General features: G+C 44.7%; 1 protein-coding gene across 1 annotated transcript in view; it reads left to right on the forward strand.

Moving 5' to 3' along the window:
* HACD2 (3-hydroxyacyl-CoA dehydratase 2) overlaps nucleotides 1-16,284 on the forward strand; it is a 46,786-nt gene that overhangs the window by 15,232 nt on the left and 15,270 nt on the right. Inside the window, exon 4 of the mRNA XM_006259416.4 lies at nucleotides 15,931-16,019. Coding sequence (XP_006259478.1) covers nucleotides 15,931-16,019 — 89 coding nt within the window. The remainder of the gene's footprint in view (nucleotides 1-15,930; nucleotides 16,020-16,284) is intronic.

Raw genomic sequence — 16,284 nt, forward strand, 5'->3', positions numbered from 1 at the left:
AGCCACTCACCTCGCTGCACCCGACTACCTTCCAGGCTCCCAGTGCCTCCCTGGGGATGCCTTATGTCTGGCTGACCCCCCCCCCCCCCCCCACCTCCTGGAGCACACCCGCTAGCCTGGGGGTTCCACTGCCACCACCCAGAGCTGGGTTGGATTCTGGCTCTGTGCACCCTGGGAAACACAGGCCTAGTAGCCCTCGAGGGTACTTGATTCACTTCAAGAACTTGGGATGCTTCCCTTAGTCAGAAGCACAAGTAGTGGGCTCCCTTAGTCAGCCAAACCAAGGGGACCCCAAGGCATAATTTAGACCCACTCCCAATAAGTCTCCCACACCAGGTACAAAGGAGAACTTTTTGGTTACAAGGGGTAGGGTTGGAATAGGGTACAGGGTAGAGCAATATCAGAGAAATCCCACAGAGCAAACTCCCATGGCTGGGTAGCCTTTGATCACGCATCTGAGTTACTGCAAGCGATATACCTAGTTAGATCTTGGGTAGCTTACTCACAAGTATCGTCCAGAGGCAGGTGGAGTTCCCTCTGGAGGCAGGCAGTTCCTTGATCATGAGTTTTGAGAGAAAGGGCAAGTTTCAGATGGTTCAGCTCTTCTTTTTCTCTCAGTCTTCCTCATGGCTGCTGCCCTTTCCTCCTGGGCAGTCCTTAACTTATATAGTTCTTGTGACCTCATTTACCTGGTCCAATGGAGGCCAGCACCTGTTGGCTGTCAGCCAACCAATTTGAAATGGATCACTTGTTGCTGGGCAGACTGGCAGTTTCTAGCTCTCCAGGGAGCAAGTCCCTCACCCAGGTATGTGATACCAGTCACGGAGGCAGAGGGAGCAGGTTTCCCTCCTCCCTCAGGATTGTATCCAGCTCAGGTTACCTAAAGAGATGGGGTAAGGTGTGTATCCTCTGCTGGGCCCATCCTAACCAAATTGTCACAGAGCAGTTTTTGGGGAGAAACAGAGGTGACCTTCTGCCACACCCACCTCACCCCAAATCTTGGTGTCATCAGCGAATTTGAACCAGGCTGCTTTTGACCCCGTCGTCCAAGTCACTAATAAAGAAACAGTGCGGAGGAACACTAATAAATTGAACAGTGCGGGCCCAAGGACCGAGCCTTGGGGGACTCCACTGCCCACTTCCCTCCAGGTCAAAAATGACCCATCCACCAACAAGGAGAAATGCAAAGTGCTGCACCTAGGGAGGAAGAATGTCCAGCACACCTACAGCCTAGGGAATGACCCGCTGGGTAGCACAGAGGTGGAAAGGGATCTTGGAGTCCTAGTGGACTCCAAGATAAACATGAGTCGGCAGTGTGACGAAGCCATCAAAAAAGCCAATGGCACTTTATCGTGCATCAGCAGATGCATGACGAATAGGTCCAAGGAGGTGATACTTCCCCTCTATCGGGCGCTGGTCAGACCGCAGTTGGAGTACTGCGTGCAATTCTGGGCGCTGCAATTCAAGAGGGATGCAGATAACATGGAGAGAGTCCAGAGAAGGGCCACTCGTATGGTTAAGGGCCTACAGACCAAGCCCTACGAGGAGAGACTAGAGTAACTGGATCTTTTCAGCCTCCTCAAGAGAAGGTTGAGAGGCGACCTTGTGGCTGCCTATAAGTTCATCACGGGGGCACAGAAGGGAATTGGTGAGTATTTATTCACCAAGGCGCCCCCGGGGGTTACAAGAAACAATGGCCACAAGCTAGCAGAGAGCAGATTTAGATTGGACATTAGGAAGAACTTCTTCACAGTTCGAGTGGCCAAGGTCTGGAACTGGCTCCCAAGGGAGGTGGTGCTCTCCCCTACCCTGGGGGTCTTCAAGTGGAGGTTAGATGAGCATCTAGCTGGGGTCATCTAGACCCAGCACTCTTTCCTGCTTATGCAGGGGGTCGGACTCGATGATCTATTGAGGTCCCTTCCGACCCTAACATCTATGAACCACCACCCTCTGAGTATGACCCTTCAGCCAATTTGCAATCCATCTGACTGTGTAGGCATCAATGCCACAGTCACCCAGTTTTTTTAATGAGACTTGGGTGGTCGACAGTGTCAAAGGCCTTGCTGAAGTCCAGAAAGACTACATTCACCGCGACACCTGTGTCCAGGTATATATGCTTTGCATTGACAGCAAATGTAAAGCAGGATCCCCGCTTTTTAATTTGTCTGTTATTAATTACCCAGGGATGTATTTAGAATTCACCAAGGCAAGCTATTGTTTATCCTAATATTACTAATAATTGGTAGGGACCTACCACAATCATGATTATGTGATTTTTGCAGAAACCACAACTTTGGGTGGGCTTTGCCAAAAAGCACGGGCTGCATGTTTTTGGTGGGGTGGGGTGGAGCTGCAAGATGATAAAAGGGCAGGAAGCCCTGGAGTCCTGAAACATGAGAGGAGAAGGGAGATGAGGGAGCAAATCAGAGGCTGAGTCCCTGACATAGGCACAGTCTGGAGCCAGCCAGGGAATTGGGAGGGTTTTGGCGCTGGCTTTTAAAGTACCCACATGCAGCATGCATGCTGCCGCTTGAAGAGGAGCAGGGATGAACGCTAAGAAATCCTTTAAGACTGCCAAATATGTTTCAACACTGGACCATGTAAGACATTATCCTGCAGGGACCTTGCATGCAGATGGAGACAGACTCTGTACAGCCGGCAATGTAACTTTGGGTGTGTCAAGAAAAACCAGCATAGGTAGACACTTAGAGTCTGAGGTGCACATGGAGCAGAAGGCTGTTGCAGATGCTGAAGGTCAGAGCAAGAAGCAAGTGACCATGTCCTCCCTCTTTTTAAAAGGACCACAGGAAGCAACTTGGCAAGGTGAGAGGTGGCCTTTTCCTGTGGCGGCAAACATCCTGCTGGAGAAACTTGATCACCTGAAGTTAAGGGACTACCCCTGAATCAAAATGTGCCAAATGCTTGCAGTTTTCCACATGCCAGCAAGCTTTGCCAAGACTATTTCCCTGTAGTGATTGCTTCATAAGTACAGTCTGCAAAGGCTACCTTTGCAGAGTATGACTCCTCCATTGTAGTTGATGAAGCCACTGACCCTCAAGATAACTACATGCTGCACATTTTATTTGTACCAGGGAGCTGGACAGCCCAGGATCTGCCTGTGTTTCAAACTGGGCCAATCCACCTCACATCTGTCAATTTTTCTACTGTATCTCAAGCTGTCGTGAAGGTAATTGTTAGCTATGGCATAGACTTTAACAAGATCTCAGCATTCCTGTCTGATAGTGCCAGTGCTATGTACATATGCAAGGCTTTCTCCGATGTGCTCCAAGGAATGCTGCCCAAAGCTGTTCATGTCACCTGCAATGTACATATTCTGTCAGCAAATGCAGTTTTCCGCAGAAGATAGCCTAGTGTCATCTTTCAAGAAAGCCTTCAAACACTGTCCAGGTCATAAGGTCTGGAACAGGGAGTTCATAGCCAGTCAAAGTTGGGACTCTCATAGCACTGTCCCACTGCCACCAGAGCCCATAATCAGATGGTGGAATTCATGATTCAACATGACCCGTTACCACACCAGGCATATGCAGTACTACCAGCAGTTGGTGAGCAAGGAGCTGGAAATCGCACCCAGCTTAAGCTTCGTGATGTCTTAGGTCGAGTTGACGTTCAGAATCAAGTGACGTTTGTGGCTGCCAATGCCACCCAGTTCATGGAGTTCCTGATGCATTTTGAAAGCTAGCAGGCTGTGATCCACCATGCACACAACAAGCTGATGGATTTGATAAGCTGGGTCGAAAGACAGGACGTTGCAATTACTGTCAAGCTGTCATCGTGAAAACCAGCACAGAAGGGACCTATTTCAGGGAATAGCTGTGAAGCTGAACGAGTACTACAGGTATGACCCATTACTGCCACTGCGGTTCAGACAAAGGGCAACCCCTTCCTTAGTGCTGTTCACAATTTGGACCCCAACCAGGTGCCTGTTCTGAGTTGTGACCCTTGACTACTGAACACAATCCTGGGAAAGGGGATAAGAGCATGACAACCCACGTGCTGCGTACATGAACTTCATCAAAGAGTGCCAGATGCCTGTGTCTGTGTTCACGGGCTCTGTCTGTGACCTGTTTCCACACCTTTACTCCCTGGCAAGGTGCTGCCTCACCGCTCCAGTGAACTCAGTGGGTGCTGAGCATGCTATCTCAGCGTATGGACAAGTGTTCACCGCACAGAGGCCAGAGAACATTTCCAGCGACTGTGGCTGGGTACAGCATGCTCACATTTAATATCTAGCATGAACTGTCTGTCTCAAGGCTAGCATTCACTTTCAGTAAACTCCTTTTTATGTCTTTATTAAAGTGTATATAGTTGGTATTAGTTATAATTCATGTTGTGTATAGCTTTATTTTCATTAAGTGCTTAGTTGGTATTCGTTAATAAAGTATATATAGTTGGTATTACTTGCAATTCATGGTGTGCATAACTATTTTAATAAGATATTTAATTTTAGAGCTTAATTAAGTGCTTAGATTACTTAATAACATGCCAATTAATGGCTTCTTGGGGGTTAATCCCCTTATTAAGCCTGGGGAAGCCATTAATTGACGTGTTATCAAGCAATCTAAGTGGCGGTTATTGGTTTCTGGGGGCTTAATCCCCTGATTAGGCTTGCAGAAGCCATTAACTGCTGCTTAGATTACTTAATAATGCGTCAGTGGCTTCCCCGGGGATTAAGCCTGCAGAAACCATTGACATATTGCAATCTAAGCGGCGGTTTGGGGCCATTGGCAATCTGCAGGGAGGGGCAAGACTACTGGGGCCCCTTGTCCAATCAGAGACATGGGAAGCCTGCTGCATTCAGCCCATGAAAATGGCAGCTGGCCCCAGGATCTGCCCACAAAATTGGTTGGCCGCTGCGTCGAGTTTAGTAGACCCCTAATAATTGGGCTTTCTTCAAGTGACTAGTGAATTTAGTTGGATTACTGAGGATTACTCAGATGAACAAAAATGACAAATTTAGGCCCTAGCAGTAGAACTAGGTCTGCTCTATGCACAAGCAATATCTTGACTTAAAGCAGAAACAGTAATCTTTGTAATCATTCTGAGTTTCAGTGCTTCTTAGTAAATTGTGCTACAAAGCCCTGCCTCACCTAGATAAGGGGGGTATTTTTGCAGTGCGTTAGTCCCTGTTACCATTTCAGCAGTCGTATGGGCTATACAGGTGCTACACACAGAGTGTAAAATTTAGCACAGGCATAATTCTCTGCTGAATTAAGACCACGGTGTGTTACGAAGCCAACTGCCACTGTTTTGCCAAATCTAGCTATTTATACAAATAAATTACTTTTCATAAGAAGACGGAGAATTCTTTATTCAGAAACTTCCTCTTGTGATTGGGAATGCAGTTGTTTGTGTAGCTCTTGACCAATTCATATTCAAGGCCAGAACCAACCAATAAGGTGCCCTTATGATTCCCAACCAAATCAGAACACTGTGTCCCACATACTGTCTATGCATCTTTCCAAATTTAACATATATCCTCATACTTACAGTACCTCTGGGTTTATTCTCTGCTTAAAGCTTGTTTCACTATAACAAATGAAAAATTACATTCCAGTAGTTGCATATTCAGCAGCAGAGGGCAGTGTAACACTGAGTAATGCAATAAATCTTGGCTTTCCAAACAGTTCAGTTGCTCCACGGTTATTTGTAGCAAGGAAAATTAGTAAACCATGCACAGTTTTGCCAATAAGTGAAAAACAAGATATTTTTCAAAATAAGAAAGAAATGTAAAACGTCTTCCACACAGCCCTTTCCCTATTCACTTATAAGAATAGCAGTTTGACCAAAGCTGTCATTAGCAGAAGGATCCAGATTTGCCTTTTAAATGGTTGATACAATTAAGCAGCTTAAATTTGTTCCAGTGAGGGTTTGACAAGGATTCTTACTGACACAGCAGCAATAACTTTTGTCAAGTTGCATACTTGTGTAGACCAAGCTAGCCAGGGAAAAAATACAGCTCCAATTCCTGAATTTGTGGGTACAATACCTCAATTTTGTTTTTATTAAAACTGTTCCTCTTACTTCATTGTCCTTATTAGTTTTACAACCATCTTTGCTCAGTGCCAGTTTGGCAAGGCTGCAGGTAGGAGCACAATGAGTACAGCATAGCCTGTCATTACTCGGTCCAGTAACCTTACATCCTGACACTGATACCAGCTTTAGATCTCCTTTCTCTTGAGGATACCTGTTTGATGCTGCAGGCAGAGGCAGGGTGGATAAAAATCAACACTTTTTAAAAGTGTTTTTAAAATGGGTTTTCTACTTAAATCAGATTTTTTTTTATTTATTTATTTTTTATTTTTTTAAGATGCTTTAAAAAAAACCTATATAAAGATAGTTTTAATTTAAGATAATGTTACAGCTCCAAGATATCATCATGAAACAGAGATTATAACTTCTAAATGTATATGATTTGAGACAATATATTCATGTAACTTTTTTAGAAAAGTTTTATAAATAAGTCACAACAGGCCATGGGGCCCAATCTTATGGGGTTCCCAGAGGCTCTTCTATAGATTAGTAAAGATTTAAAGAAAACCACTCTGCCCAATGGGACTCAGTGCTCAGCCTTGCAGATCCCAGTAAGCATCTCTGTGATGCTTAGTTTCAGTTTTCAAACTGTGGATTTATGCCTCCAGAGGTAACACTCTCACTAACAGCAGTATGTGGAGATGAAAGATAACAGACCTGATTACCCTACCCATCAGCCCTATTGTCTCTCTGCAAGTTTGTGTACAGAGTCAAGCCCTTGCCTCTTTCTAAAAGTGCAAAGTTTCAAGAAGTTAAATGAATATTGTTGGGGTGGAGTAGATCTGGGCAAGGAGGAAGAGTCTGGAGAGAAATGCAGGAGGAGGGCGGGGTAGTAGAAACAAGAGAGAAACATTTTGAGCAGAATATTCCAGAAGTCTTGAGGGATACATTTCTGAGTATAGCCTCTCCACTGATTTGAGATCTACTGAGGAAATGGTATGGTAGAAGGGAAAACCTCTCATGGTAGCAGGCCGTAAAGGAGACCCTGTTTGGGACTATTTATTGAAGGTTATATCAAACAACAAAAATGCACTTTTGGTAGAAAACAATGATTAGATCAAGGCTTCCTGACCACTGGTTTAAATTGTGATTGAAATCATGATTTAAAATCAATTTAATTTAAATCAAATCCACCCTGGGCAGAGGAGTGTACCAGCAACAAGAATTGATTACTACTTAAATGAACTAAAATTGGTTGGCTTAGCAAAGATCGTGCATAACCAGAGTGTACATTTTTACACTTCTTCTTGCTCAACTGATATCTCAATTCTATTCCTGCCTTTCAGTCCAAAACCTCTGCTCTGCTCCCCGCTACCCTCGCCCCCTGTCCCCAGCTCAGTCACAGAGGTACAATAAAGTTTAAGGTTAGATTTTATTTTGATTGGATGAAGATTCATTATTAATTTAAGCACTCAAATTTAGCGGGATATTAAATATATCCTAATAGCATACTGCAGTGGTTTAGGTACTGGTCATATGGACCCAGGGACCAAGGTCTTGCCTTTATCAAAGCTGTTAGTTAATTATCAGGAGACTGGTAAAGTTTGGGTTATCTTGAGCCATATGACCAAAATAGGTGATGCTATCTAACTTTCTCTCCTGAGAAAGGACAGACTTTGACGTACTGTAGAGTACTTTGTCCAGTTTTGGGACCCCCCCCCATTACAGAAAGGATGTGGACAATTTGGAGAGAGTCCAGCTGAGAGCAGCAAAAAAGGTTAGGGGACTGGGGGCTGTGATTTCTGAGGAGAGGCTGAGGGAACTGGGCTTATTTAGTCTAGAGAAGAGAAGACTGAAGTGTGGCAGGGGCGGACTTTAATAGCAGCCTTCATCTGCCTGCAGGGGGGTTGCAAAGAGGACGGAGCTGTACTGTTCTCAGTGGGGGCAGATAACAGAACAAGGAGCAATGGGCTCCAGTTGCAGCAAGAGAAGTTGAGGTTAGATATTGGGGAAAAACTGTCTCATGAGGATAGTAGTAAAGCACTGCAACAGATTACCCAGATGTCATGGAGTCTCCATCCCTGAAGGTTTTTAGAGACCCGGCTAGACAAAGCCTTGGCAGGGATGATCTAGCTGGGTTGATGCTGCTTTGAGCAGGGGGCTGGACTCAACCTCCTGATGACCTTCCGACTCTTATTTTCTGTGATTCTTTACTCGCAGCTGAACTCCCTTGCTGCCAAACACCACTGAAACCCAACTTCCACAGACCAGATCCAATGGCTCTGTGGGCCTTAGGTTGTCAGTTCCGGGATTTATATGATCTGTTAGCAAGGGACTGTTGACATAGGAGGTTCCTCCCTGTCCTATTTTGCTTTGCTGCACTCAGGTGATCAAACCCTCAATTGTTCCTATTGTCAAATAATCTGTACTCATTAAAAAAAAATCCTCGTTAGGTAGAAAGCTTGAGATGAGTCAGATTTCCCATCCAGAAATATTAGTAAACGTTATAACTGTTTCCGTTCCATTTTTACCAAATGGCAGGAAAGGTTCAGTTTTAGATATTGCTAAAATGGTATACGCTTTGACTTGCAGACTAAACGGTGGTTATGCTCTGTTAGGCATGTAATACAAAAGCATCAGCACTTTACTATTTCTGCTGGTTCCCCCTTGTTTTTCGACTCTGTTTGCAAGTGGCTGCTGATAGCTGTGTTCACAATTTCTTCTCGGACATCTTTTGGATGGTCTCCAGCTTGTCCTGCTCTCTCTCCTTCATTGTGCTTCAGAAACACCTCTTAGGAATTTGTCTCCACTATATTCTTAGCCTTTTTGCCAATAAAATCTAATTGTACTTTGTGGACTTGCCTTGCATTTAGCCCCCCAGGCATTCACACAACCGCCACTTGTCAAACAGTACTTGTTGACTCTGTCAACCTGATTTTTTTTTTTTTTTTTGGCTGTTGACCTAAAAGTTTGTTTAATGGGTTATGGCAATGTGGGAATGACATCATGTAGTTCCCTGAAAATCTGGTAGGCTTGAGTGGTCAAATGACCCCTTGCCTTTTATCAGTTGACTCTGTTTATTGTTATGGAGGTTGCTTGCTTCAGAGCTTTTTCATATCACGGAGTTCATTATTAGTTTGCACTTGCAAATCCATGTAGCTGCACATTTTTTCTTCTCTCCAGCCACAAATCAACATCTACCAATTTTGTTTGTGTTTAACAACTATTCCTCTTGGTCAAATCAAAATCTCTTGCTATTTGCTTCTTTCTCCAACAGGGTTTTATTGGTGCATTTTGCATCTCTCAGGGGATCAGTGGTGGTTTTGTTTCTGTTTTTTTTTTTATAAGCAATTTCATGTCTTTATTCTTTTAAATCCAGCTGCGATCTTCACATGCTGAAAAGCACGATTTGGAGCATCAGCTGGCCTGTTTTCAGCCAACTGGTGTCTGCTAGCAGAAAGCTCAAATGATTAGTTCAGATCTTTGTGAACACAATTCATCACTTTTACGTTGTCAGAACTGTTTTGGCCCCTGTTCTTTTAGAAATTGCTGCATTGTTCTTTTCTCTTTTCTGTCTCTCCGGAACATTTACTCTTGTTGATCTTGATGATTTTATTTTTGTTTCCAAGAAGTTTTTATTTGGAATTTTAAACTGATCATTATTGCAAGTTGTGCATTTAGTTGCCTTGGTGAATCTCATTTTTGAGCATTCCAGTTTGTTTGAAGTGTAGATCCATGTAGGTCTCAGTTATATAATCGGTAATGTTTTTTAGCTCTCGGCATTAATGTAATGTCCCAAAATATTTTGTATTAATCTAATGTTCTGCTTTGCTTTTCTCAAAGCAATGTTTTTGTTAAAAGCAAGATGTGTGCGTGCTTTTCTTTTTGTCTAGTGAGAACCTTTGTTGGCTGCCTAGAGTGAGGCCTTGCTGCCAGCTTGATGGCACTCCCCTGTTTCTGTAACATGACAACTTTTGAAGGCCATATCTAATCAATTCCAAATTTCAAAGAATGTCCTAGAGAGAAGTAGTTATCTGCATTAGTGTGAAGTCAGGCAGAAGGTAGGGCAGGGTGGCATCTTAGGTCATGTCCACACAAGCATGGACATTTGTTTGCCTGGGGACAAGAAGCAGCGGCATGCCTTGTGCTACTGTTACTTGTCCCTGGGGAATACCTGTGCACCCTCTGGCGCTTGGCAGTTACCCCGGGTCGCGTAAGGGAGGCTGGGGGCCTCCTGGATTCTGCCACTCAGAGCCTAGCGAGCAGCTGGAATATGGCTCTGGTTGGCCAGGCTTTGGTTTTGGTTGGCGCACATTGCCCCCACATTTCTTTCATGCACGTATTTTTCTACCCTCATGGTCTGTCACGAGGCTGGTCATGACATCGGCCTGCCCACCTGTCTAGGGCAGTCCAGCTACCTGACTCACCTGCCATGCCTTTGTTGGAATTAAGAAGTTGTTCGTAGGTGGAAGGCTGCCCATTTATTTGCCTGATGCTAAGGGCGTAATACCTGCCTCTGAACCACCCCTACACTGTCCCCCATGCCTTGCAGATGACATCCAAAAATCACTTCCAACTCCCCTGGCCCCATTGCCTGACCGCACTTGGCCTGTGGTCTAAACTTGGCCTCAGGTGTCCTGAACAGCCCCATCACACCATCCAATCCCAGCAGGGTGCAGTTTCAGGTCATGCCCCAGGACGAGGAACCTCCTCCATACCCTAGTTCCTCCCCTGACCTCCAGGTGTTCTGGGAGCTGCAGTCTGCAGGCTGGGTGATGTTGCACTTCTGGCTCCCTAGGTCTAACTGCCAGCTCTGCTCCTAGGGCCTGGGCTTATACTGAGGCTGCCCAGCCCCTTTGCAATCTGATGGCCCCTTTCAGTCATATGACCATCTAATTAGGCCAAACCACATTTGCCAGCTATCCAAAGCCTGCCTGAAACCTCTTAAAATGGCAGGCACAACTTGTGCTCTGCCACAGCAGGGTCAACCCTCCCTACCCCACCCGGCACTGCTACCTTGCACTGCAGGAAACACCTGAATGTGTGGTATGTGGTGCTGCAGATATGTCTGCAGTGCCACATACCACACGGCTGTGCTCGTCTGGACACGGCCTTAGAGACTTGCTGGTTCAGGGAGGCATAAGCTTTCACAGGCAACACCATCAATGTTTATCAAATGTATCTGTACATTGAAGTGCCACCCTGCCCTACCGGGGATATTCAAGGCTTTAATGGTCAGAATTCTATGATTTTGGTGCACACCTGAAAGGGGAATTGGGGACCTGGGATCTGTGTAGCAGACATTAGCTTCAACCACGCGTTGAATTGTTGATGCTTGGAATGACATCCCTCAGAACAAAAAGGTGATGGGAAATTAATGATGGCGTCCTCAAATAGGGGAATGGGTAAGTGGCATTTGGGGAAAGAGGGACAACTGGATTGTTGGAACAGAACCATGGCATGTAATGGAGTGAAGAATGGAGGGACACAGAGCCTGGGGCATGGGGAGCCTAGTGAATGAAGAGAGAATGCAGGCCAAATATCATGGAAAGGAACAAGCTACCTCAGGCATGGGTGGGCAGACAGGACCACTGGAGTGAAGGTAGGGGTGGGGGTAGGGGCAGGCCTGACTGATGGGGCCTTATGTAGCTGGGGTTGGAGAAGTGGCACATGGAGCTGGTGTGGGGGGAAAAGAGAATGGGATGCAGATGGCATGTGTTTAGTGAGCTCTGTGTACAGAAACAATGAAGTGCAATCCTTTCATTTGTTAATAGCTATGGTTAAAACCGTCCTAGAATACATAATGGACTTGCTAGCATCGATATTTAAAGTTTCACTATCGGGAGGTATCTTGGTGCTGGCTGGTAGTTGGATGAATGCCTGTTTTGTTATAGGCAGACAAGGTTCTTTGGGTGAATATAATATCTTTTATTAGACCAACTTAAATAGTTGGGGGGAAAAAATGTAAGCATGCTTTCAGGTTTAAAAACCCTTCGTCAGGCTGAGGGTGCTCTTCCTGGATGGAATGAAAAGTAAAGAAGCCAGAGGCTGGGCTGGTATACATGCAAGACGGGCAGTCAATGAAGATGTAAATTGAGGAGTGGGTGAGAGACAGGCTGGGTTGCAGGGAGAAGGGGGATGAATGTATCAGTTCAATAGTGGAAAGGTACTTGGGGAGTCAGATGTCAAGCAGGTTATAACATGTCATAAATCCAATGTCTATATTTAGTCCATGATTTTTAGTATCCAGGAGGTCGATTAAGTGAAGTTCGTAGGCTCGTCTCTGAAAAGTGTTTTGTAAATTTCCTTTGAGGATTAGAACTGAGAGATTGGAGAGGGAGTGGTTTTCTTGTGAGAAATGGGCCCCCACTGGTAACTTGGGTATTCCTGTCTTTGATTGATTTCCGGTGTGTGTTCATTCTGGTGCACGGTTTTTGTTTGGTCTGTCCTGTTTTGTTATAGACACTATCATAATTGCCCACTTAATTAATTTGATCTCTATTTAAGACATAGACCCTTGCATTTCACTGTGGGTGAGACAGTGCTGCTTTTGCGCAGTCTTGAGATACTACTAAAGAATTGTTTCACATATCTTTTTGGCATGTTTATGGATTCCCTGGAAGATAGCTGGATGAGAGAGCATGCCTAACAAGGAACTTTGTTCCTTGAAGCTGCTTTGGGAGCTCCGATGTGTTGAATGTGGCACTGAGCTTTACAAAGTGCTGAATGCAGAAACTAAGTAAGATTTTCACCAAGTCTTGTTTGCAGCATGAAAGTTAATTTCAGTTCTGGAATCTGTTTACTTTTTTTCATAGTCTCAGTTGTCATGAAGCAAAAGTTGATTAAAAAGAAAAATGATACCTCCTCATGGTTGATGTGTCCTAAATGAGCAAGCAGATCAGATTTCCCCCCCCCCCCCCCCCGGCCTTTTTTCTGCTTTATTTAGGCAGCGCATTTGTTCAGCCATTGGGGTATATTTCAGAAATTTGTATGATACTGTTTATCTTGTTGATCAGGTACCTTTGTTTTTCTCATCGTTTTTATTACTTTCTAATGAGTGTCTCTTGTTTTGTTGTGATAGTTGTATGATGTCTCTGAAGATAGTTCTTGAGAATCATTTTTGTATGTTCCTTCCTGATCCACTCAGATCCTAGCCTTTTTCTCTTCCCTTTTCTCTCCAATGCACTTTTAGAAGCTGGAAGTAATTTTTGAAGCTCTGTTGATGGTAGACTTCAGAAACTGGAAGTGCATCTAGCATCTCCTATTTGAAACACTAGTAGTAATATATATATATATAATATAATTTTTTTTTCTTTTTTTTTTTGTGCACTGTGCTGTTGAGGAAGATAACACATAATGTCATAAAGGTATAGAAATGCATACTGGACGTGATCTTGAAGCCCAAAACTAAAACTAATCCTGGTTTATTAGATCTTGAATGATTTAGTAGATCGGCCTTAGCTGTGATACAAGTTTGGGTCACTTTATTTTGCACCTCAAAACTCATTTTAAGAATGCCAGTGAATGCTGGCAGTTCACTGGAAAGCTTCAGGATTGTTTCTGTATCTGTGTTGCTGAACTAGATGAACATCCCATGTTAAACTGTATATCTATGTTGCCCTGGGGGGTCAGGCCAACTGTCAGGATCTCAATATTGCCCTGTTAGACAGGAGGGTGTGACACAATTGCACATATACAAAATGCACACAAATCGATTAGGTGCATACACACACACTACCAGCTCAGGCTCATACACACCCAAACCAGCCTAGGCACATGCATACTTATAACCAATTCAAGCACATACACTATACACCCCAAAAGTTAGATACTGATCACTGATTCGTACATCATGCGCACAATGCATTATATATATATATAATATATATATTAGTTATATATTTAACCCTTGCAGGGGTTAAAGAGGCTTGGTGCAGGGGCTGAAGTCCACTGAAGTCCAGGAGGAGAGACAGAGACAGAGAGAGAGAGAGTCCAAATTGTAGGCGGAGGTGGGCAGGTAATATCTACCTATCCAGGCTAGAAGGGGTCCTTGTCCAGTAGGTGTTGTCCAGAGGCGGGTCTCTGGCAGGGCCTCTGGGTGGATAGGTGGTGTGGCATGGTGCTGGTCCTGGTGGAAATGGCATTCCCCCTGGGTCTGTCTTCACTGCCCCTTTTTATAGGGGCAGACCTTGTGTGACCCTAGTGACAGGAGGCATGCCCAGGCAAGGGTCAGCCCCTGGCGTACTGAGCATGTGTGCTCCATGCAGGGATGTGCAGTTTCGGGTGTCTGTAATGGTGAGAGTTGCTGGTTATGCAGGGTCTTTTGACTTTCAAATGCTGGTCTTGTCTCTGTTCCTGGGTGAGGTCCGTGGTTCCTGGGTGAATCAATGCAAGGTGATGGTCCAGTCGTTACAGGCCATTCAGTAGAGGCCTGCTACCATTGTATTTCAATCAGTTCCAATCACACTCATTCATCCGGGAACCAATTTACATGTGAGGGGTATGTGACTCATACAGTTGTGACACAGGGGATGCCCAGGCAGAGGACAGAAGATAGAGGCTTGACATATAAAATGGAAACTTGACGTGACTTTGGTTCACTTACAAACACGGGCCTAAGCCATACAATATCCATATGAAACCATAAAAATCAATACGAAAATGATAATAATACAATATACAACAGTAAAAATCAATACGAAAATGATAATAATACAATATACAACAGTGGATATCCAAAACCAAAAACTTGCTACCGAAATAAAAATGTTTAAAGCTTATCCTAAATCTGAGCTCACTTATACTTATCTATAGGGAATAGAGAGGGAGAGAAAAAGACAGAAATGGTTGGGGAAGGGGAGGGGGAATGCATTTTAAAATAAATACCAAAAAAAAAAAAAGAAGAAAAAAAACCCAGGGGGTTTTGCTACAACTACATCTAGATGAGCACAGACATAGCAGCTCAGGGGTATTTTTTGGCCCCGGGAGATACCGGGGTTAAAAATACCCACGCCAAAAAAAAAGCAGAGTAGCGCACACCAGTGGCAGTGTGTGCTGCCCTGAACTGGAGCCTGGCTGGCCGGAGCCACACTCCAGCTGCCAGCCAGGCTCCCTGCTGCAGCTGCAACCCTGGAAAGCCCCCAGGGTCCCCAGTTGTTGGCCCCATCCTCTCCTATCTCACCCAGGGTAACCTGCTGCACGCCAGAGCGCGTGTGGCACAGGCATTCCCTGTGGACAAGTAGTAGCAGTGGCACAAGGTGTGCCACTGCTACTTGTCCCCAGGGAAACAAATGTCCATGCTCCTGTGGATGCGGGCTATGGGCATCTATTTACACGTGTAATTAGCATGGTGCAATAAACTCCAGCACAGTTTCCATTGCAGTCGGCGGCTTCTAGTGCAGTGTATATATGTGTGCCTGGGACTGCAGCAGTTAAAGCCAGGGCGGAATAGCCCTGGGCTGGCAGCAGCCGCAGGGGGTCAGCCCCGGTCATGGCGGAAGGGCTGGTTGGGTGCTACAGTGCATAGCAGGCAGCCCCAACACTACAGCACCCTCGTGCCCCGGCCAGCCCTGGTCACTACCTACATGTGTGTTGTGGCAGTGTAAATTACTCCACTGTAGGATAGTACTTGTCCCAGACAGCACTGTCCTACAGCGGAGTTAGTTCATTTACTGCGCTGTAATACGGGCGCATGTGTAGACAGTAACACTTTACGGTGGAGCTAATTAGTCAACTTCACAGGTGATTCCAATGTACTAGGCTCTACAGACGTCATGGAAAACCGATACTGCTACAAAAAATGAATATTTAATTTTTAAGTTCAAGTTCTTGCATTCTAAAAATTCAGGATGACTAGTTTTGATAATATCTGCTTTATTAAATCTGTTTGTCTAATATAGTTCATGTGAACATGCTCACCAATCCTAAAATATTTTTCAGGCATCGTTCCCTCTTCTGTTGTCCTGACTGCTTTCCAGGTGATGTCAAGGGTTTTTTTGACATGGGCAGTAACACACAGTGTAAAAGAGGTAAGTGAACCAATGCAGAATGAAGGGCGAATGGGTGAGTGGTAGAAAGAAGTTAATATTTGTCATAGTCTTGCTGTATTTACAAATGTTCTCTCCCTCCTCCCTTTTCCCTCTCCTCCCAATATAAAAATAGTTTATATGAGTTTCTCTACATAAGAATATTTTACTTCAGCTCAAATCACATTCATTATAATGCAGTATTCTATTTTTCTGACACCCTAATTATATTTGTGCACCATCCTAAAGCTACTGAAATGGTTGGAAA

This window comes from Alligator mississippiensis, chromosome 4, assembly GCF_030867095.1.
Source record: "Alligator mississippiensis isolate rAllMis1 chromosome 4, rAllMis1, whole genome shotgun sequence".
In the NCBI taxonomy this organism is placed as follows: Eukaryota; Metazoa; Chordata; order Crocodylia; family Alligatoridae; genus Alligator; species Alligator mississippiensis.